The sequence below is a fragment of the Syngnathus typhle genome, linkage group LG19 (genome assembly GCF_033458585.1).
Source record: "Syngnathus typhle isolate RoL2023-S1 ecotype Sweden linkage group LG19, RoL_Styp_1.0, whole genome shotgun sequence".
Classification (NCBI taxonomy): Eukaryota; Metazoa; Chordata; class Actinopteri; order Syngnathiformes; family Syngnathidae; genus Syngnathus; species Syngnathus typhle.
Window position 1 is genome coordinate 4,827,565 of NC_083756.1, and position 18,627 is coordinate 4,846,191.

The 18,627-nt window shown below is 50.7% G+C and overlaps 2 protein-coding genes across 7 annotated transcripts in view; one reads left to right on the top strand and one right to left on the bottom strand.

Annotated features, from left to right (window-relative positions):
• Positions 1-18,627, top strand: part of sycp2l (synaptonemal complex protein 2-like) — a 37,521-nt gene that overhangs the window by 2,459 nt on the left and 16,435 nt on the right. For 4 of the 6 annotated variants that reach the window (XR_009710528.1, XR_009710532.1, XR_009710534.1 and 1 more), the window contains exons 2-3: positions 633-959; positions 13,466-13,528. The gene's annotated coding sequence lies outside the window, so the exon portion shown is untranslated. Of the gene's footprint in view, positions 1-632; positions 960-12,639; positions 13,385-13,465; positions 13,529-18,627 lie in introns of those variants that run through there. The other 2 variants (XR_009710531.1, XR_009710530.1) reach the window with 2 other exon arrangements.
• LOC133144024 (piezo-type mechanosensitive ion channel component 2-like) lies at positions 426-18,585 on the bottom strand. The gene is given in 56 exon segments (XM_061266382.1): positions 426-826; positions 1,677-1,818; positions 1,885-2,098; positions 2,196-2,275; positions 2,376-2,492; positions 2,567-2,733; positions 2,824-2,916; positions 2,981-3,169; positions 3,243-3,390; positions 3,455-3,613; positions 3,691-3,817; positions 3,881-3,968; positions 4,038-4,185; positions 4,255-4,351; positions 4,433-4,583; positions 4,669-4,851; positions 4,981-5,137; positions 5,220-5,321; positions 5,392-5,631; positions 5,776-5,995; positions 6,125-6,227; positions 6,287-6,453; positions 6,582-6,650; positions 6,719-6,842; positions 6,954-7,063; positions 7,129-7,194; positions 7,271-7,359; positions 7,426-7,515; positions 7,578-7,743; positions 7,818-7,914; positions 8,002-8,158; positions 8,231-8,317; positions 8,388-8,565; positions 8,655-8,756; positions 8,895-9,099; positions 9,165-9,365; positions 9,432-9,545; positions 9,614-9,784; positions 9,859-10,016; positions 10,078-10,262; positions 10,426-10,520; positions 10,591-10,669; positions 10,743-10,891; positions 10,970-11,187; positions 11,247-11,367; positions 11,549-11,928; positions 12,060-12,159; positions 12,257-12,451; positions 12,600-12,747; positions 14,626-14,839; positions 15,238-15,391; positions 15,636-15,756; positions 15,846-15,888; positions 16,252-16,359; positions 17,134-17,232; positions 18,183-18,585. Coding segments are annotated over 56 exon segments (7,953 nt in total). The 5' UTR covers positions 18,259-18,585; the 3' UTR covers positions 426-634.

Genomic DNA, 18,627 nt, shown 5'->3' on the forward strand with positions numbered 1-18,627 from the left:
TAAATGTCGTCTTCGTTGACGCTATATGACATCATTGTTCACGCTTGCAAAAATATGCGGCCGCGCTAATTACAACTATGTCTTGAGTGTCGATAGAAAGCAACTCACCTCCGCTTGCCGCTGTGCTGATGTTGGACAGAAGGCGGGGAAGGGCGCAAGGATGCAAGCAGGAGGAGCTTGGAGCACAAACGCAATTGGCGTTCTTCCACTTTAATTGGAGCTTGGGAATAGCGGCTCCTCCCTTCCCACCATTTAATAGCCACTTGGCCATTTTGGCATGCTGTTGCAATGCTCCACACGATTCAGATATTAAGTCCGCGTTAAGTTTTGATGAATTGTTAATCCACTAAATCAAAAATCCCCTCATAGTATTCAGGAGTGGGTTAATGGATGATTTTTGTGTATCCACAATGCTTTGCCTTCAATCACTTGGATAAGTCATTTAATTCACCCTGATTTGTTGAACTGTTTTCATACATGAGCAAATCTTTTCACATACTTAAAGGTTGTGGTGAAATGGAAAAAGTGAAATGAAAACACAGAACCAAAATGAAAGTTATTTTTTCGATCTTCAGCCCTTCACGCTCTACGTCTGTCTGTCTGAAGAATGTCTTTTCTTTCCTATTCCACAGTGTTACATCACATTTGAGAAAAGAACGGAAGGTCGTCTCTCGTTCGGGGAGGGAAAGCGGAAACTGAGCCTGGAGAACGTCACGGCATTCTGTCAGCGTCTCGTCCACTTAATTAGAGTCTCCGGCGAGCGGTACAAGAAGATGAGTTTGGCGTAAAGCTCCTCCTCCAGCTCCAGCTCCCCCGTCTCACGCACCTGCAAGACAAGGAGCCAATCAGGTGGCGCCACTCGCCGGTCGGCCTTGACCACGACGGCCAGGAAGCCGCTTTTGCTTTGCATGAAGAGACACGTGCAGCCTTCTGAAGAACCGCTCACAGATGGCGAAACGGTAAGTCAGGCTGGTACCGACTCATTGAGTTAGGGGGGTTGCCCCCTTGAGGGCCACTTTTCTGCATGGTTACGGTTTTTAGCAGCGAGACAACTCGATTGCTATACTGTCAGTGGTTAGCTAAAAGAAAAAAGAGAGATTGCTTTGAAAGACAAATGACTTTTCCTTGGAAGTAACATTTAGTTGATCAAGGCAATCACACGAGTTGGTCTGGCTGTGATAAGGAGAACGAGCACCCCACAGACAGGCTTGCTCAGGTACTGCAATTATTGCTACTTGCTGGCTGTAATTAAATCATTTTTGTGAAAAGAGGCTTCTCTTTCTCAAAACCCAACGAGAGCTGGGCCATTGACTGAAAAAAATCCATTTTAGATCACGATCTATAATTTATTCTATTTAAAAAAAACACACTGACATTTCCTCATAATTTTGAATTACCATCAAGCAGACCTCTTGAATGTGAACAGAAGAGGCACAGTAGCCTACAGGTTTTTTTTGCACTAATGTAGAGATCCATCAAAGTAAGGGTCTTAAAAAAGTCAAGTTTCACAACTGACCCCATCTTTTATTATTATTATTATTAATAATAATAATAAATATTTACCTAGACGACAAGTCACGATCAAACAGAACTGGCAAAATACTTTTATATTGTCGTTTGTGTTGTGTATATATATATATGTACGATCTATGTAGACCAGGAAAAGTAGGTGGTACCAGGAAGATGTCAGTGCACAGCTTGAGGATGCGGTCGACGCAGGGAAGCTCCTCAAACATGATGGAGTGACTGATTCCACTGAAAAATTCCCGTACGAACTTCCCAATGACCAAAACCACAGAGGCGTACAATCCCATAATGCTGTGGGACACAAGCAGAATGTCAGTGTGCTGCTGTTGTACATGGTTACCATGGCGACTCAAGTACCCATATCCGGCCAGGAAGCCGAGACTCGGTGGGCTGACTTTATCACTGAACACAAAGATCTGAAGGCCCGCTTCTCTGCTATTGTCTGTTGAAGTTGCGCCTCCCAAACGTACAAGACTGGAAGCTGGTTGGTCGACAATCCACCACTCCTGGATCTCTTGGCTCTCGTTGACTGTTCGCTCCAGGGACAACAAAATGTCCTTGTAGCAGCCGTCTAATTGAAGGAGCAACAAAACCGAAAGTGTCAAAGAAAGTGTTTCCTTCTGATGCATGTACATGAGAAGAAATGTTCTGTGATGGCAATTAGAAACCTGTGTAGAGCTGCTCGATGGGTTTGGCGTTGGAGTCACTGGGCGCTCGTAAGAAAGATGGCAACACGGCGTCAATCACACTGGAAGAAACAAAAATCCATCGTTCAACTCGCACCAAAACCTGACTCGGCAGTTTTTAAAATGTTGAAACTTGTATCCCTGACTAAAGCCCTCACTCACACAGGAAGTGTTCTGGTACCATTCAGGAGCTGGATCAGTTCCAAACGAGTCTGGTCATTCAGGTAGGACACATATTTACCCGATGCAAGCTCCGCCTTTGCCCCAAGACTCAAGTTCCTGGTTTTACCGAGAGGGAGGCTGTTAGTTTCTTTATTAGGGGATTTATTATCTTTCAAGGAAGTAAATGTGACCTCTGAATTGTCCACGACAAGGTCAGGGGAAAGTGGTCCAGGTTGAGCACCTGGCTCAGGTATCGCCTGCTTGGTGGACTGATGGTCCACAGAGAGTTACTGCTACCCTGCAGCTCGGCCACAGTCACATCTTCGTGACTGTATGCTTCGAGAAACTGCAAAGCGCTCTGAGGGAGCAAAAGGGTACAACAGTGCTCGGACGGCTGGCTGAAGCAATGATTCAAAAACGAGACGAAACATTTGAGATGAGGTTTTACCGGAATGTAACTGTAGGAACGGACAAAGGCTCTGAAGTCTTCCTCTGTCAGGTCTTTCAGCTGATTCTGCTGTGCACTCATTGTGAAAATTGGCTACAAGGACACAGATGAAGAGAGTCAGTAAAGGACGGGATCCAGTTCAGGCCTTCTAGTTTACCTGGAAGCCTCCCAGAGTGATGGTCAGAGAGATGTCCAGCGGCTGGTTGACGACACCAGCCACCGACTTGACGAGGGACATGAAGAGCAGAGGAAACCACACGATGCAAATCAGCAGCAGAACGATCAAACCTCCCATGCCGTACTTCACCACTCGTTTCTTCTTCTGACCACGAGGCTGAGGGTATCGCTGAAGACCAGAAGCAAAAAGACTTTAGGGCTCAGGAGTCTGACAGCTTTGTCTTTGAGAACCGAATGGGGACCTTCTCAGACTCTCTCCAGCATTTTAAGACAAAGCAGTGGGCATAGACATCCTCAACGCAGATCCAGGAGGACAGAGACAAGGTGGTGTCGGTCCACACCCAGTCCATCACGGCCCGCAGCTCAGTCAGGAAAGGAACCAGTCGGAAACTACAAATGAACACGGACAAAGTAACGCAAAGTCACAGACTGCAGCGGCACGGCGGCCGCTTACCCTTGGAACAGGAACAGGTTGAGATAATTGTAGCTCTTTGTCAGGAAGTTTCCCAGGACCCGCGTCGGATAACCTGAGCGAATCTGGTACGCCGACAAGCCGAAGTAAATACATTTGACGAAATACCACAGCTGAGCCACCAAGTTGTGATTGAAGCGTCTGGACACACAGATAGGTTTGTGTTCAAAACAGGTGACATTCACCTTGGACAAGAGCAAATGGAGATGATGATTCACCTCTCCGTGACAGTCGGCAGGATGAAGAACATCCAGAAGTGGATCCCCAACACCAAAATCACCTGAAAGACCAACTTTCCCAACACGGTCTTCCTTAAATACAGAGCTCGATCAATCACCATGGTACCTGAAGACACGTAGGAGGATAGTGAGGCACCTCAACAATATTGGATCAGGCAGGAAGACGTACCAAACTGGATCAGAACCATCACCAGGAACGCTTCGGGAACTTGGTCCTCTGAAAGGGAGGAAGTGATGTCGGCGGCTGCCGAGTGTTTCTGAGACGTGAGGACAAAAAGCAAAAGATGAATCTTTGTGACTTGTGCTCACGACATGTGAACGTATACCCCAAAAGCCCAGAAGCCAAAGACGATGATGATGAAGTCGATTGTGTCCGCCAGGAACATGAGGACGTAAACGTCGGTCACGGCGCTGTACTCTGGCTGGACCAGAGCTCGGAAGAACTGACAGACTGGACTGGAAAGGGACTCGCACCTGAAAGTATTTGGTGGGCGGAGAGGTCAGTGCCATGGTAAGCTCCTCAAAGCTCCTCAAACTCCTTACTTGCTAACACAGTATTGCTTGCTCCGGATGGAAAGTTCCCCGAGTTTCCTCAGCAGCAGTTCCAACTTGCCGAGCTGTTCTATGGAGCTCATACTGCCTAAAAACAACAACAAGACCAACATAAAACAATCTCAGGGCAAAAATCAGAAGCAAAAATCCAAAGGCTGGTTAGTTTCACCTGTAGGAGAACATAGTCCGGTGGAGCTAGAGGAGGCCTGCCTCTCACCACCCCAGTACACCATATCTGTGGGAGTTGAACTTAATTCTGTCTGGTCATCTTGCTGACCTTTGGTGTCAGTGGAGATACTCTGGTCCCAAAGTCCATGGCACTGGGTTCAGGTCCACAAAGAAAGAAAATAAATCTTTGAGTCATTGTTGTTCATTTCTTGATCTTCTGCTATGGGGTGTATTTACCTTCAGTATGGCTCTGTGGTAAAATAGAGCAAGCAGTTGCAGAAGGTCATACAGAACGTAGCCTTCCTTCTTCTCCACCCCCAGTATGTTGGGAGGGTGGAAGGGTTTTGAGCGGTCCACCTCTAGTTTTTGGTTGAAGGGAAAGAACCCAAACTGGAAAAAATACTTGATCACGATGGTAACCTGGAAGGAGACAGTCCAGAGTGTTAGCACATCAGAGCTAGAAGAACAAGACTTTATTGATACTACATCAGGGAAGTTTGCCGGTTTCACCAGAAAATGACAGAGTACACATTTACAAGTGGTGGGCACCTCAGTGTAGATGATGGCTGTCATCCAGAAAGTCTTACTGGGACGAGGTACAGACAGAGTTGCCCACAGAAACACCAGAACAGGAAGTACCAATGTGAGACAGCTGGCAGACACCATGTGGTTCAAGACGATAACCAGGTAGCAGACCGTCTCGGATCTGGTCAAAACCGGTGGACATCAGTCAGTCGCAGGTTCAACGCGGTTCTTGAACGTCCAATTTCAACTTTGTGATAAACTACCTGGCAGCGATAATGTTGTAAAAGGCGTAGCATAGCTGGAGAAGCTGGGGTTGGTTGTGATAGAACTCATCAGATGCCTCCAGTTCTTCACTGTGGAAAGTCCTGAACAAAACACAATGCAATTCTAAAGCACACTCAAGTCGTCGAGATGCAGATCCTCAGTCGGCCTTACCTGTTCTTCAGAAGCTCACTCGCTGTCAGTTCCTGAGGACGAGATGTCAAGAGACAAGAAGTGGAGGTACATCCAGATGGGACGTCAGTCTTGTGAAGTAAGAGCTGCCTCCTTAATCTTGCCTTCACCCCAGGCATTCTTCTTTTGGATTGGTCCTGCTCACTCTCCGGCTCTTGGATGTCCCCAGCCAGAGCATGTCTGTAGGAAGGTGGGGACATCTGAGAGGAGGGCGAGGCAGCCCTGGAAGAGGAACGTTTGGGAACTTGTTGGTCAGATTCTCCAGAACTGGTCAAACAATGCACCATGATGTGCAGTAGGAAATTAGGAAAAACTATTCTAATAGATACGAGATGAAGTTCCCGCCAGTAGCTTGAGAAGAACAACCTGTGGTCCTCCTCATCTGAGGATGATGTGACTCTCTTCATCCTGGTCAGTTTGGCTTGGTGTGATTGGCTGGTCGAAGCTATGAAGCACTCTGGGCAGTCTTCTCTTGTCTGAACCATAGAGGCATCAGCTTTTGTTTCATCTCCAGAGGTGAATGAAGGTCCACTTCCCGCTGCTGGACTCTCGTCTTTGTCCTCATTTCCTTTTTCATCTATAACTGCTTCAAACAACGAGACATATGGAGGGAAAGTGATTCTTATCCTTGTGATGTGTATTGTGGTTTGATTTTTGTAAAGCACTTGGTGACGGCAAAAGCCATTGTGGAAGCGCTATATGGTAAAAGTCTGACCTTCTTCCTCAGGAACACTCAGGTTGATTCCTGATTCTCTGGAACTCTGCATAATCTGTTGCTGGTAGTACACATGGATGGCCTCTCTGGACGGCAGTTGACCCTGAGAAAACAAAAGTAAGCAGGTGGCGGGCCATCATGGTTGCGGCCCTTGAGCGCTACCTGCTTGGCCTGCTGGGTCAGCATGCAGCGCTCCATGCGCAGCACAGTGGAGATGTCCACGTGTTCGCGACACAAACCACCCAGCCAAGCGGTTAGCGAGTCCAGCAAAGCCGACAACACAACCCAGCAGAAGCGAAGAACGTTGGAGGCCCGACGCAGGACCGTATCTTCAATGCAAAACATGATCGTCAGTTCCTAAATTGTAAACCTCCTCTTGGTCAGACCAAACATAGTCACTGTTGGCGCTTTTCCATTTAAGGTTCCTGGCCTGGCCACCGTTGCTTCTCCGACCTACCCGCTCCCTCCTCCTTGTCCTTCTCCACGTCCTCCTCCAAATCCTCCGTCACTTCAGTAGTGGCGCAATCTAGAAGGATGAGTGAGTCACACTTGGATTCCTCAACCTTTCTGTTACCTTTGTGTGAGTGGAAGTACCTGACGTCTCCTCTCTTTCGCTTTGCGCCATCTTCTGCTCGGGCTTCTGTTTCTTCACTTTCTTCCGGCTGTGACGAGCTCGCAGGGCCGTTCTAGAGTCCGTTATCCAGGCGTGATACACGAACTGACGGGAAGGAAAGGAGAAAGAGGAGCTGTTACAGCATTGGTAAGAGAACCAAACTCAGCCAAGGATACTGCTGAAGGAGAGGAGCAAGAGCAGGAGGGGGTGAAGCACCTGAAGGGCAGATTTGTCAGGACCCTCCTCCTCCTTCTCTTCGTCCTTTTTGTCATCTTCATCTTCCTGGCTGTCGCTTTCAAACAGGAAGTAGTCTCCGCTCCTCACCACTGCCGACACAAAGCGAAGTCAGTAAGGGCGTAGCGAGCGAGGCCATCGGCCGGACGTGACTCACTGGAGGCATGGTTCACCCACGGCCTCCACCAATCCTCCTGTGCTCGCCCCTTCATCTTTTCCTGAGCTGAACACAAAACAAATGGGCAAACGGATGGGTTGGATTTACTGGTTCCGGCGGCAACAGCATGCTTTCCACATACCGTCACTACGGGAGCTCTTTTGAGTCAAATTGAGCATTTTCTCTTTTCCTCTTCGGAACTTCTGCTGGCGACATTTAATCCTCTCCATCCTGTAACACAGAGCCATCTTCAACCGGCCCTGAACACTTTGCAGGGGTTTGTAAAAGGAGGCTTACTGTCTCTTCAGTAGGTCCATGGACATCTTCTCCACCTCCAGTCTGGCGCGCACTGCTTTCACGGTAGATGCCTCAAAGAGCTCCGCCCCCCTACAAAACATTTGAAGCCTGTCACCCGCCCGCATACGTGCGAGCGTGTGTCTGTATGTTACCTAGAGGCCAGCAGTTGGGTGTTTTGCAGGTCCAGCACCACGTAGAGGAAGTAGTGACTCCGAAAGACCCTCCGTTGCAGCAACAGGAAGCAGAAGCACACGCCGTCCCAGATGATTCCCGCCTCGTCGCTGGGCAGTTCGCATTGTTTGCTGCTCTGCTGTGCCGCTGCAGAGAGGGGTGACACCTGGGTGAACGAACGCGGCCAGCGGGGGCGATGGACGGATGGACGGAATGTTTACGCTTAGCGTAGCCTCGGATGGTGCAGGCCAGGCTGAAGAGCTGGACCAACCAGCAGTGGTTGACAACCAGCGACTTGATGAAACCACACGCCAAGATCTGCAGCGGGGGAAAAGACGGACGGTCCTTTGTCGGGGCGGTTTTCTCAATTCTGCAGATGACCGCTGAGAGTCAAGACAAACGTACAGAAAGGATGTTCTTCATGGTGATGACAAAGACGTTGTAGCCGATCAGACAGTCCCAATATAGCAGGATGGAGCCGACGGGTTTAAGCAGCAGGTCTCCGCCCACCAAGAGGAAATAGAAACATGCCACTAGGTAGCCCATGCAGAAGATGCTGATCCTGCAAGAGAATTAGAATTAGAAACTGAACTGGATTTAGGTTTAACCCACAAATGAACTTTAGCCTTCTCACCTGGTGGTTCCTGTGATGAAGATGATGGTGAGGACAAACCAGAACATGTAGCTGAAAATGATGACCTTCATCATATCCAGGTAAGACCTGGGTACGACGGTCAGAAGGTCAAACACACATAGACAAACGATCACAGATGGGACGACCTCGTGCTCACCTGCACAGCATGAAGTCGGGGACGGTGTTGGGACGAAGCCCCCGGGTCAGATCCCAGTCGTGGCCATCTTCGACATCCAGCTCGCCGTTGTTGCCCGCCAGCGCCTGGACGCTGACGTCACGCTCGTCCTCGAACACTTGAAGCTGTAACGAGGCGCCCAGCAGGAGCAGATAGTCGTCTGGACCACACCCAGGCGCACGCACACGCACAATGTCTTTCCTGTCCATGTTTTCTTGAAGGAGGAGAAGGAGGGAGGACCTTGCTTACATAGAAGGAAGAGGGGGTTTGGGGGAGTCAGGTGATCTGGCAGGAAAAGCCATTTCACCACGTTGGAGTCCACGTTGGATGTGGGCGGCCGCCATGGATAATCTGAGGGACCACACAAAGCATTGTGAGACTTTGTGCTTCCTAAAGCACAAATCGCTCCGCCCCCTCCCTTCTCATGAGGTCAGCGCCCCAAAGAGCTTGGTTATTCTTCAGATGATAACGTGCAGATGCAAATGTTACCTTTGCAGGCAGCAGGCGGCAATCCAATACACAAGAGATACTGGAGGCACAAGAGCCCGGAGAGGAAGTAGCAGTATTTTGGCCACACCGCACTGATTCGCTTCCTGCTACGCCTTGACAGGACGCCGATGAGCCCCAAGGCGTGGCCAACGGCGAACAGATCCATCCGCTGACCAATCACGTTGACCACTAACAGAAAACAGGTCTGACATGCAGACAACCGTGAGCACGGGTTTCTAGACTCTCCCATTCGTGCCGCCAGTCGCTCACCTCCAGTCCGAACTTGTAAAAGAAGTAATTGAGAAAGTATTTGGCGCAGCTCAGCACGCTTTGATCCATGTGACGCCTGCTGATGTCATGGAACAAAGTTTTGGTCGGAGGTGGGACTTGGTTGCAGCGCAGACGGTGGAATTCCTGGTGTCTGTCAACCGTCACCTCGAAGGCCAAGAGCGCCAGCATCATCAGGTTGTACTGTGAAAACAAGCGTCAAGCCGCCGGCTGTCCGTGTCAGAGAGACACCGAGTCGACTGGTCTCACCCGCAAGTAGTCCAGCAGTTTTCCCTCATATTTGCGAAGACCCACCCACTGGGCGGGGTCAATCGGAGCAGCGTACAAGATTGAGGTAGACACGTTGGTCGTGGCGTTACCAGGCTAAAGACAGACAGACAGTGCAGCATCTTTTTACTTGCTGTGAACGGCGAGACAGACTGAGCAGTTACCATGGTGCAGTTGGATGTGACGGGCTGGACAATGTTGAGCTGGTACATCATCTTACAGATGGCCACCATGCACGTCCACCCGGTGCACACCCCAGCCAGCAGGGGGCGCCAGGCTCTGCAAGGCAAAGCCACAGCCACAGACGCCACAAACAGCAGATTGAACACACACACCTGAAAAGAGAGTCACAGGGGTGAGATGGATGCGACAGTAGGACGACAGACAGCGGCCGGCAAACTTTCCGGACCTCCTTGACTGAGATCCAGATCATGTAGGAGGAGACAATTTTCACAATGTGAAGTTCCAGTAGCCACCAGAGGAGGCTCTGCAGGCGCTGCAAAGACAGGAGGAGGCGCAGGAACAAAACCGAGAGACGGTCCACCACCAATCTCCACGACACCAACGCTGCGGACAGATCAGCCGAGAGTCACTTGTGGTCTTTCCTGAGCTGCGATCAGCATCTTACCTGCCGTGTGCTCCGACAGGCTCTCCTCCTCAAACGTGCAGGGCTCCTCATCTTCTTCTTGTCTCCACTTTTCCTCTGGCTCGTCCTCTTTTCCTGAGACCACGCCCCCTTCTTCCTCCTCCGCAAAGAGCTGAGAAGCGCCTCCCACTGACATGTCCACAAGGCTGCCCTCAGAGTGGACCAACCTGAAGATTAGCAGTGGCAGCATGGTGAACACAAACCAACTCAAGTGGCATCAAGTGACGATACGCAGGCAAAGCAACACTTGACGTTAACAATCGAGTCTCTCGACATGTTTGACGCTCAAGTTAGGATGCCTGGACCTCTGCTCGCTCGCTTGCGTTCTACCTTGTGATGGTGCTGTTGTGGGTGTCCACGACAGTTTTGAGGTCTGTCAGCTGGAGGAAGGGCTCATGAAAGTAGTGCAGGTGAACAATACACACCTGCAAAGGAAAAAGCAGCATTAGCATTTTCATTGAGACAGTATCCCGGCGCACACATGTCAATCCGCACCAGCAGAAAAGCTGTGGGGATGAAGATTCTTGTGAAGAGGACCGGGACTGAGAACTTCTCCAAACCCAGATCCTCCAACCTGGAGAGACAGAAGGCAGGAGAACTTGCAGACCTACATCCTACAAAGATCCAAGTGGGAGTGGGGTGCAAACCTGTGAGTGCTTAGTCCAGTGTAGTAGGTCCAGGTGTGGAGGGACGAGGGGAACTGGAAGGTGTAGACCAAAAAGAGGACCAACATGGAGTAAACCACCACAGCGACCCAAAAGCCTCGTAATAAGGCCCGCCACTTTTCGTAGTTCAACTGCAGAGACAGGACAAAGCACGGAGTCACCAGCCCCTTCTCCAAGAAGCAACTGGCATCATCGCAAGCGGCCGCTACCTGGTAGAGAGCTACACAGCACAGGAACATCACCATGTAGATGACCTTGTACAGGACCATTTTGCCTTCAAAACTGACAAAAAAGAACATTGTGCCGCAGACGTAGATCCAGTATTTGACAAACATCCTGGTGAGTACTGCAAGCAGAGCGTCCATCTGAACTCCTCCTTTCATCAAAAGGACCTCCTCGTAGCAAATCTCTTCCATCTTCTTCTCAGCTGGAAAGCAAGAAGACCAGCAGTCAGAAACCGGACGGTACCGGCTGGAGATGTTTTACCTTCCGTGTGGACGATGGTGACGGTGGACAGCCGAGAGTTTGTCTCTCCGTCCGGGTGTCGGTCTGTCTTCTCCATACGAGCCTGACGTAGCAGCAGCCAGAAGGTCAGCAGACACACGAGCTGGAAAAAGCACGGCGGGCTGAAACTCCCCTTCTGAAAACTTTCACCCACATGTGCTAACATGCGACAGTATACTTTGGAGTTCATTTAGTATATTTGAAGTGCCCCGCTTGCCAGGGGCACCATGTTGGACCCCGCTGGCCGCGAGACGCCTTCCAAGCAAGCGGCCGTGTGGTGGTACCTTTGACGCCAGCTCCCGGCAGGGATCGTCCTTTTTGGGAAAGAGTCCCGGCACCTGACGGACGGCTGCAAAGCTGAAGACGTACTGCAGGATGAGCAGCAGGTTACCGTAGGCCACCAACCACGGCGAAGACGCCAGTGTGTAGCGCCGCCGCTGGCGCATCATCCACAGAGCGCATGACCACAGCAGGAGCACGCAGGTCAGCCACGACACGTACGTGATGGACCAAGCCATCATGGCCATCAGTGCGGCCACGTAACTCTGCTTCAGGAGGAAGCCCGACGCCACGGAGGCCACGCCGGATCCGCCATGCACTTGCGCGTCCTCGCCGCCCCAATGGGCCGCCTCGCCTTCGAAAGCGCACATCTCCAACGTGTCTGCTGCACAGATGGTTTCAAGACATATCCTTACGATGACTACTTTGCACTCATTTTACAAACATGACAGTTTTGTCACTGTAACTTTGTTTTATAAAGCTAAAATGAACCAAATTGTGGTGGCCAGCCTTCACCTGATTGGCTGAAGGAGCAGTGAGGCGTGTCCGACTCCAGGACTGTGCTCTGTGTGGGTGGGGCCAAAGACCCGGGCGGACTATCCAGGGCCAAAGAATCCTGAAAGCACCACAGGCACCGTTTGAGACACGTCACGCTCATCTGACCTGGAGGCATAATCACATAAATGCTACTAAAGATGAAATCGCAATCTTACGGTTGGCGTCCCAAAATGCACATCTCCGTCATGAGCTGTTCTCCACAACTCTCGTTGGCTCTCGGCCGCGATGTCACCTTTGACCTCACCGCTGATGACTTCATCAGTGGTGATAACGTCACTGCTGGCATCACAGCTGACGGGCTCCAAAGAGTCCATTTTGTCTGTGCTCGGAACCTCTCCGCCATCCAGCAGCTGAAGAAGAAGAGCGGCTTTGAAAATGATGAGACGCCTCTCAGCCAATAGCAGCAGAACATCAATGTCTGCCTTTCCTGATCTAGCTGCCCTTTGCCCAACCTTTTCTGACATCACTGTGCTTCTTTGCCAGTTTGTGCGTAATCACCTGGTTCCTCCGCAGGCCAGCGACGACGTGGTAGAGCGTCACAAGCGTCAGCGGGCTGACAAAGTGAAACCAGCTGAGCAGCGGGTTCACCTGCATCCTCCAGGGAGCATCACAGTCCGCCGACACCAGAGGGACCAGGCCGAACACGCTGCGGCATCAATCGAGCCATCCATCAGTCAGGGTTAGGGTTTCCGCGCATATGATGCTGCTAGGCTACGGGTGTTGTTTGCAATGGCCTTTTCATGTTAGCATGAAGCTAAGGGACTTGAGTTCTCTTTTGTTTTCCGTGTCAGCTTTACAGTAAACGTTTAGTGACCGTGACAAATGAACATCTCCGCATCTTATTTGGTGCCGGGGAGAATGTCCCCTTTTCGTTTCCTCAAAGTGGTTATCCAATAAGTCTCCGAATTCTAGGAAGGAATACTTTCATTAAAGGTGGTTTACGTGTAAAGGTGGTTCAAGTAGTTTGGGGGGAAAACTTGTCATGATGTGTGTTGGTGGACTTTTGCATTCTTTTTAAAATATTTCATGTTCTGTCTTGTTTGCCTATACATGCTACCTGTTCTGGTGTCAACCAATCGTCTCGGTCCATGTCTTGTCTAGCTGTGACTCATTGTCTCGTCACTTGTTTTCTATTTAGTTCCCAGCCTTCCTTGGGTCGTCTGAATTTGGCATGATTTGTGTTCGATATAAGGCTGGGTTTAAAAACAAACCAATCAATCAAATTGATTTTCCTTACGTATGGTTGGAAAACCCCTGTTGCATATATCTCCGGAGTCAACGCGGTGAGGAAGCATTCTCCCGTGAAAATCATACAAAAAAAGAATTAACTCATATCAATAGCTAATGAGTTGTTTGCTTTATAGGACAACCAAGTACATGTGTATCGATGTGAGATGTTCTCCACTCATGCTGAGCTCTGGTATGAGGTAAGAGGATGTGCTTTAATGCTAAGCCGTTTTAGCTAAACTTTGTCTTAGTGAGAAATTTAGCGAAAATCTTGGGTAAAACCAATTAGAGTCTTACATGTATTGAACACTATTTTTGTAAGTCGTACTATGCCTTACGGTGATGTAAAAATGAGTAGAAGAGGATGCAAGTTGGCTATTAGCTTGATGCTAACGTAAATCGCGACATAATAGCCGCTACGCTAGCACATACATAACATGTACTAGCTACTGAAGTAATGTCCAATGTTGGTTGCTGTTTGTTTGCTCGCTAAGCTAACCTGCTACATGTGTTTGTTAAATAACATTACAAGTGTGTAATGTAAATAATTGTCAGTGTGCACTTGAAAACAGCAGGGTGCGCTGTTTCACTTAAATCGCTCGTTACCTTAAGGTTGCTTCTGCTAGGCACTATTGGACATTATTCTATTCTGTTCTATTGGACCCTATTCAAAATGTTTAGCTCCATGGGGTCTTAATGTAAATATTCATCTTTTTACTGATGCACCAAGTTAGAGTGAGAAGTTTGTACTGTTTTCAGCATTGGTTCTTCTGAGAATGTCTTCTATATAAAAGTACAAAATCCTGAACTGTATCAAAAATCACTTGAATCGGGCCCTTGTGAATTGAATCGAATTGATTTTGAAAATCGGAATCGATCGCAAGGCCTGATTCTGCGTGTCTTTGTGACTTTCAAGCTTGTTTTGGGGATGTTGGTGTTTTGAATGTAGGTCATGTCTTGCTTGTCTCTTGAACCCGACTTTTTACCCTCCTGTGCTTCTGCACCACAAATGCCCAGAAAGGCCTTCAAGCAACTGGGGGGTGGAGTTTCTCGGGGGTGTGGAAGGGCAAGGCATCACGTGCTTAATTAGATGCGTTCCTCGTAAATCTCTGTTATTTCCCCCTGTTTTTACAAGCGCCGGAAAAATGACGCAAGACGTTCACTCAACGTGTTCAAAGCGGGCATGTTGCGTCGTCAAATGAGCCGACCTTCTGTTTTGCTCATTGCAAACGCTCAAGTCATAGACGTAAGGCCCTCGGGCACATTTCATGCTCATTGTCGCCCTCATGTGCATTACCTTGCGGCGGTCTGGGTGGAAGGCCACGCCTCCTGCAACGAAGGCAGCTGGTAGCTGTAGACGAGCAGGAAGTGGGCGGCGGAATACAAGAGCGACATCAGAGAGAGACACCTGAAGAGCGGCGGGGGGAGCCGACCGCTCCAAGCCCACCAAGTGCACACCATCTGAAAAGAAAGCAAGTAGGGCAGGGAGGAGAGTGATGGCAGCACCACACCTGGGGGGTGGGGCAGGGTAGGGTGGGGACAGAGAGGGGGCGTTGGTGATAAGGACACCTCTTCATTGAAATAACATGTCGAGAGTGCAAAAAGGTGAAGCCGCACTGGACTGGTGTTGAAATCCATACTACACCCTCGACGGAAATAGGAAGCATGATATGATCCCATGATTAGAAAAGAATAAAAAAACGACAACCCCAACTGGTGCCTCGATGACTCGTATGCAATTTGAATCAGCCCAAATTCCATCTGGCTATCTCCTCATTTTGACGAGCAATAAGAGTCCTCGCGATTCAACCAATGGGGCAAGGTGTGTGGCATTGTGCTCAACACAGGAGGAACACCATGAGCAAGACCACGAGGAACACCACGAGGTCTGTGCGCTTCTGCGGTTTACCTGTGAGTCCCAGCAAAAGCGTGAAGAGAAGCTTGCCTCCAGCGGTCATGGCATTTGCCAGCATCATCCTGATTTTGCTCAAGACTTGTTCTACTTGGGCTGCCACCCTGCTGCCGGTGATTGCTTCGTCCTCTGGGTCGTAGAGCCGAGATTCCTGCACGGACGCAAAGCACAAACGGGCCTCCTCGGTCACAACCAAATTCAGTCGCAAGACAAACAAGGATGAGCGAGCGAGAACGCTTCGGATTGATCCAGAAACCTGATCTTCACGACCTGTCGCATAACAAGGTTCGGCTTGTAAATGGCTTACAGAGTCATCAGATCATCGAGAGCAAATGTCATTACGAAATGAGCGGAGCTTGAACCATTTTCTCCCATTTGTGCGTGTGCGTGGCCACCTGGGTGTGTGTCGCAGGGCCGAGTCTCAGGCTCAGCCTCCATGCCAGCAGGCCAACCACCAGCACACCGACATCCGGAAGGACGTGTCGCACGCCGGACGGCGCATCGCTTCCTGTCAGCCTGATTGGCAGTCAACACAACACAGCAGTGTCACGGCAGCGCCAGCTGCAGCGCCAGCCGCCTTTTACGCCAAAGCTGCTCATTGTCACCTCACGAAGCCCAGCTGATTCAGCGCCTTCTGCCAGGAGGTGCCTACAGACCAGACAAGACAGGCGGGTGACTGTGCATGAGTTAGAGCAAAGGAGCACGCGGGCGCCCCTCGAGTCTGACGGGCGGCCCTCGAGTCTGACGGGCGGCCCTCGAGTCTGACGGGCGCCCCTCGAGTCTGACGGTCGCCCCTGGAGTCAGACGGGCGCCCCTGGAGTCAGACGGGCGCCCCTGGAGTCAGACGGGCGCCCCTGGAGTCAGACGGGCGCCCCTCGAGTCAGACGGGCGCCCTTCGAGTCAGACGGGCGTTAGTCGAGTCAGACGGGCGTTAGTCGAGTCACACGGGCACCAGTCAGACAGAGGGCGCCAGTCAGACAGGGGGCGCCAGTCAGACGGGCGCAAACTTACACTTGCGGTCGGGGGTGAGGGCGGCAGCGGATATCTGGAAGAAGGTCTGCAGCAGCAGGAAGAGGAAACTGGACACACAAACCGCCGTGACGCAGCGATTGCTGTTGCCTAGGAGACCAACGACACCCACTCTTGACATTCGACCCTCGGCTCAGTAGCTATCGCTCGGAAGCAGGCAGATTTCTTCAGTTGGGTGTTTGCCAAAAACGGGATGCAAATGTTCCCTCCAATTCATTCACTCGCTCAGTCAAATCCTCTACGGACAAAGGCAGGATTCCATCAGTTGCGCTTTTTCTACTTTTGGTGAAGTTTTGGTTTGGTGCACACCGTGAGATCCCCCCCCCCCCCCCCCCCCCCATGTCCTCGGGCTGCCGAAATCTCACCTAAGGAGTCATCACGTTCAGGTCCAATCTAAACAGGAAGTGATGTCACACCTGACCCATTGTCACCCTTTTCTTTTTCTTTCCGCCGGGAGAACCACCTGACACGCTGCAACACACAACGTGTGTGTGTGTATGTTTATCGTTCTGCTTTCCTCAGGAAGGAACACATGCCAATATGTATGGGTGTCATCTTTTAGTTTCCTCAGGAAAGGACAAGCCTGACCCCCACTGTTGCGTTCACGTTGCCACATAGTATTTGTGAACATTTGTGTTGTTTAGTAAGTCGTCCATTGTGGCCCGACAGTCTAATTGGAAATGTGAGCAAGGGTCCAACATGCTGCTTTGATTCCCATTTGATTCCAACATGCTGCTTTGATTCTCATCTCGAGTCTACCATTGAGCCTTAAAGTAGCAAACACGGGATGGGCAATGCCCCCTTTTTGGCAAACCACGAAGAACCGCTGAAGGCAGGCCGTGGGACTCGAGGCGACGGGGTTACCTGCACGCAGGGAGCCGGCGCAGGGTTGGGGCAGCAGGGGCAGCAGGAGCAGCAGGAAGACGTAGACCAGCGAGAACCCGTTGAAACGTAGCAAAGCCCCTGCCAACACATCAGATCATGCACGCGTGACATCAGTCATCTTCAGTGATTTGAAAAGCGACCCGCCTGCCCGCCCGTCTGTCTGGCTGAGAAACCTTCCAGACCAATCCAGCGAGGAAGACAGCGTGGCCTTGTTTGCTCCCCCTCCCCCCTCACTCACACTGCCCCCACTTTCCCAGGTAACAACATCTGGTTGTGTGTGTTGACACACTGCTCACCACACAGCAATACGCTCACGCCTCCCCCTCCGTTTGGAATGTGAGCCGCAGAAAGTTTCGGACCATCCCACGCTTCCCTCACGTCAACGTGTGCGACAAGAATATCGATAACTGCTAAGAAAGTCAAACGCGGCCATCAAGATCTCCACACACGTTAGCTGCTATGCTGTTCACGGTGCCAATGTGGCACATGCTAACAGCTGCAACTTGACATCAAGTGCGGGCGGGCGGCCGAAAGCAAAGATTCCGTCAGCAACAAACCAATACTTTGGATTTGGCATTTCCTTTCCCGTTATCAACTCCATCAGGATTTTCCCATCCCCTCCACACTTCAGGATTCACATGGAGACTGCATTTTGCTGAGCGTCGCAAGTTTCGAGAGGCGTTGACATGCAGCAGAGAAAGGGGCCCTTCCTTTTCTGCCCTACTCAAAAGTGGCAGAAAACAGGACCTTTTGGTGATAGACACGTGGCCCGCTCGACCTTCATGTCGCAGCCGTGAGAATGCAACACGATTGACGAGAAGCTCTTCCTTTGATGGACTTTGGGTTGCCAACATAAGGTCGACAATGAAGCGCAAGCTTCTCATGCTGGAAAACAACAACCAAGTGGATGCTGTTGAATTCTGACTGATTAATGTCTCAAATGTCACAGAGCAACAGGATTATTGAGGACTCGAATGGCAGTGGCGGACAATCCAATATGAGAAGATTGATGAGAAAAAACGCCTGACCTGCGCTGAGGCTGAGCGGCAGCAGCAGCCTGAAGGTGAAACCCGCCAGGAGCAGTTGGGAGGTCGAACGGGACATGGTTCCGCCGCGTCCCAGCTCCTGCAGCCGGCGCGTATGGGGTGGGCTGTCAGAGGTGCGTCCGCCTGGACGGGAGCGGTGCCACCGCCACCGGGGGCATTCCGCAGGCACGCGCCTCCACACGCTCAAAGTGGTTCGGCCAACAAAACAAACCCCTCCGGGCTCAAAATCCAACAAGAGATGAGAAGAGGGGACAAGTTTATCTCCAGCTTACACTTCTTCCTACAAATCTTCTTCTCCTGCCCCTTGGACTACTTCGTCTCTCGGGGGCCAAAAACAAGCAGGGGCGCGCAGATGTTTTCAGACCCCCTCCTCCCTCCCCCTTTTTTTTCTCTCTCTCCGTCCACGGCCACGCAACCACCCGCTGAC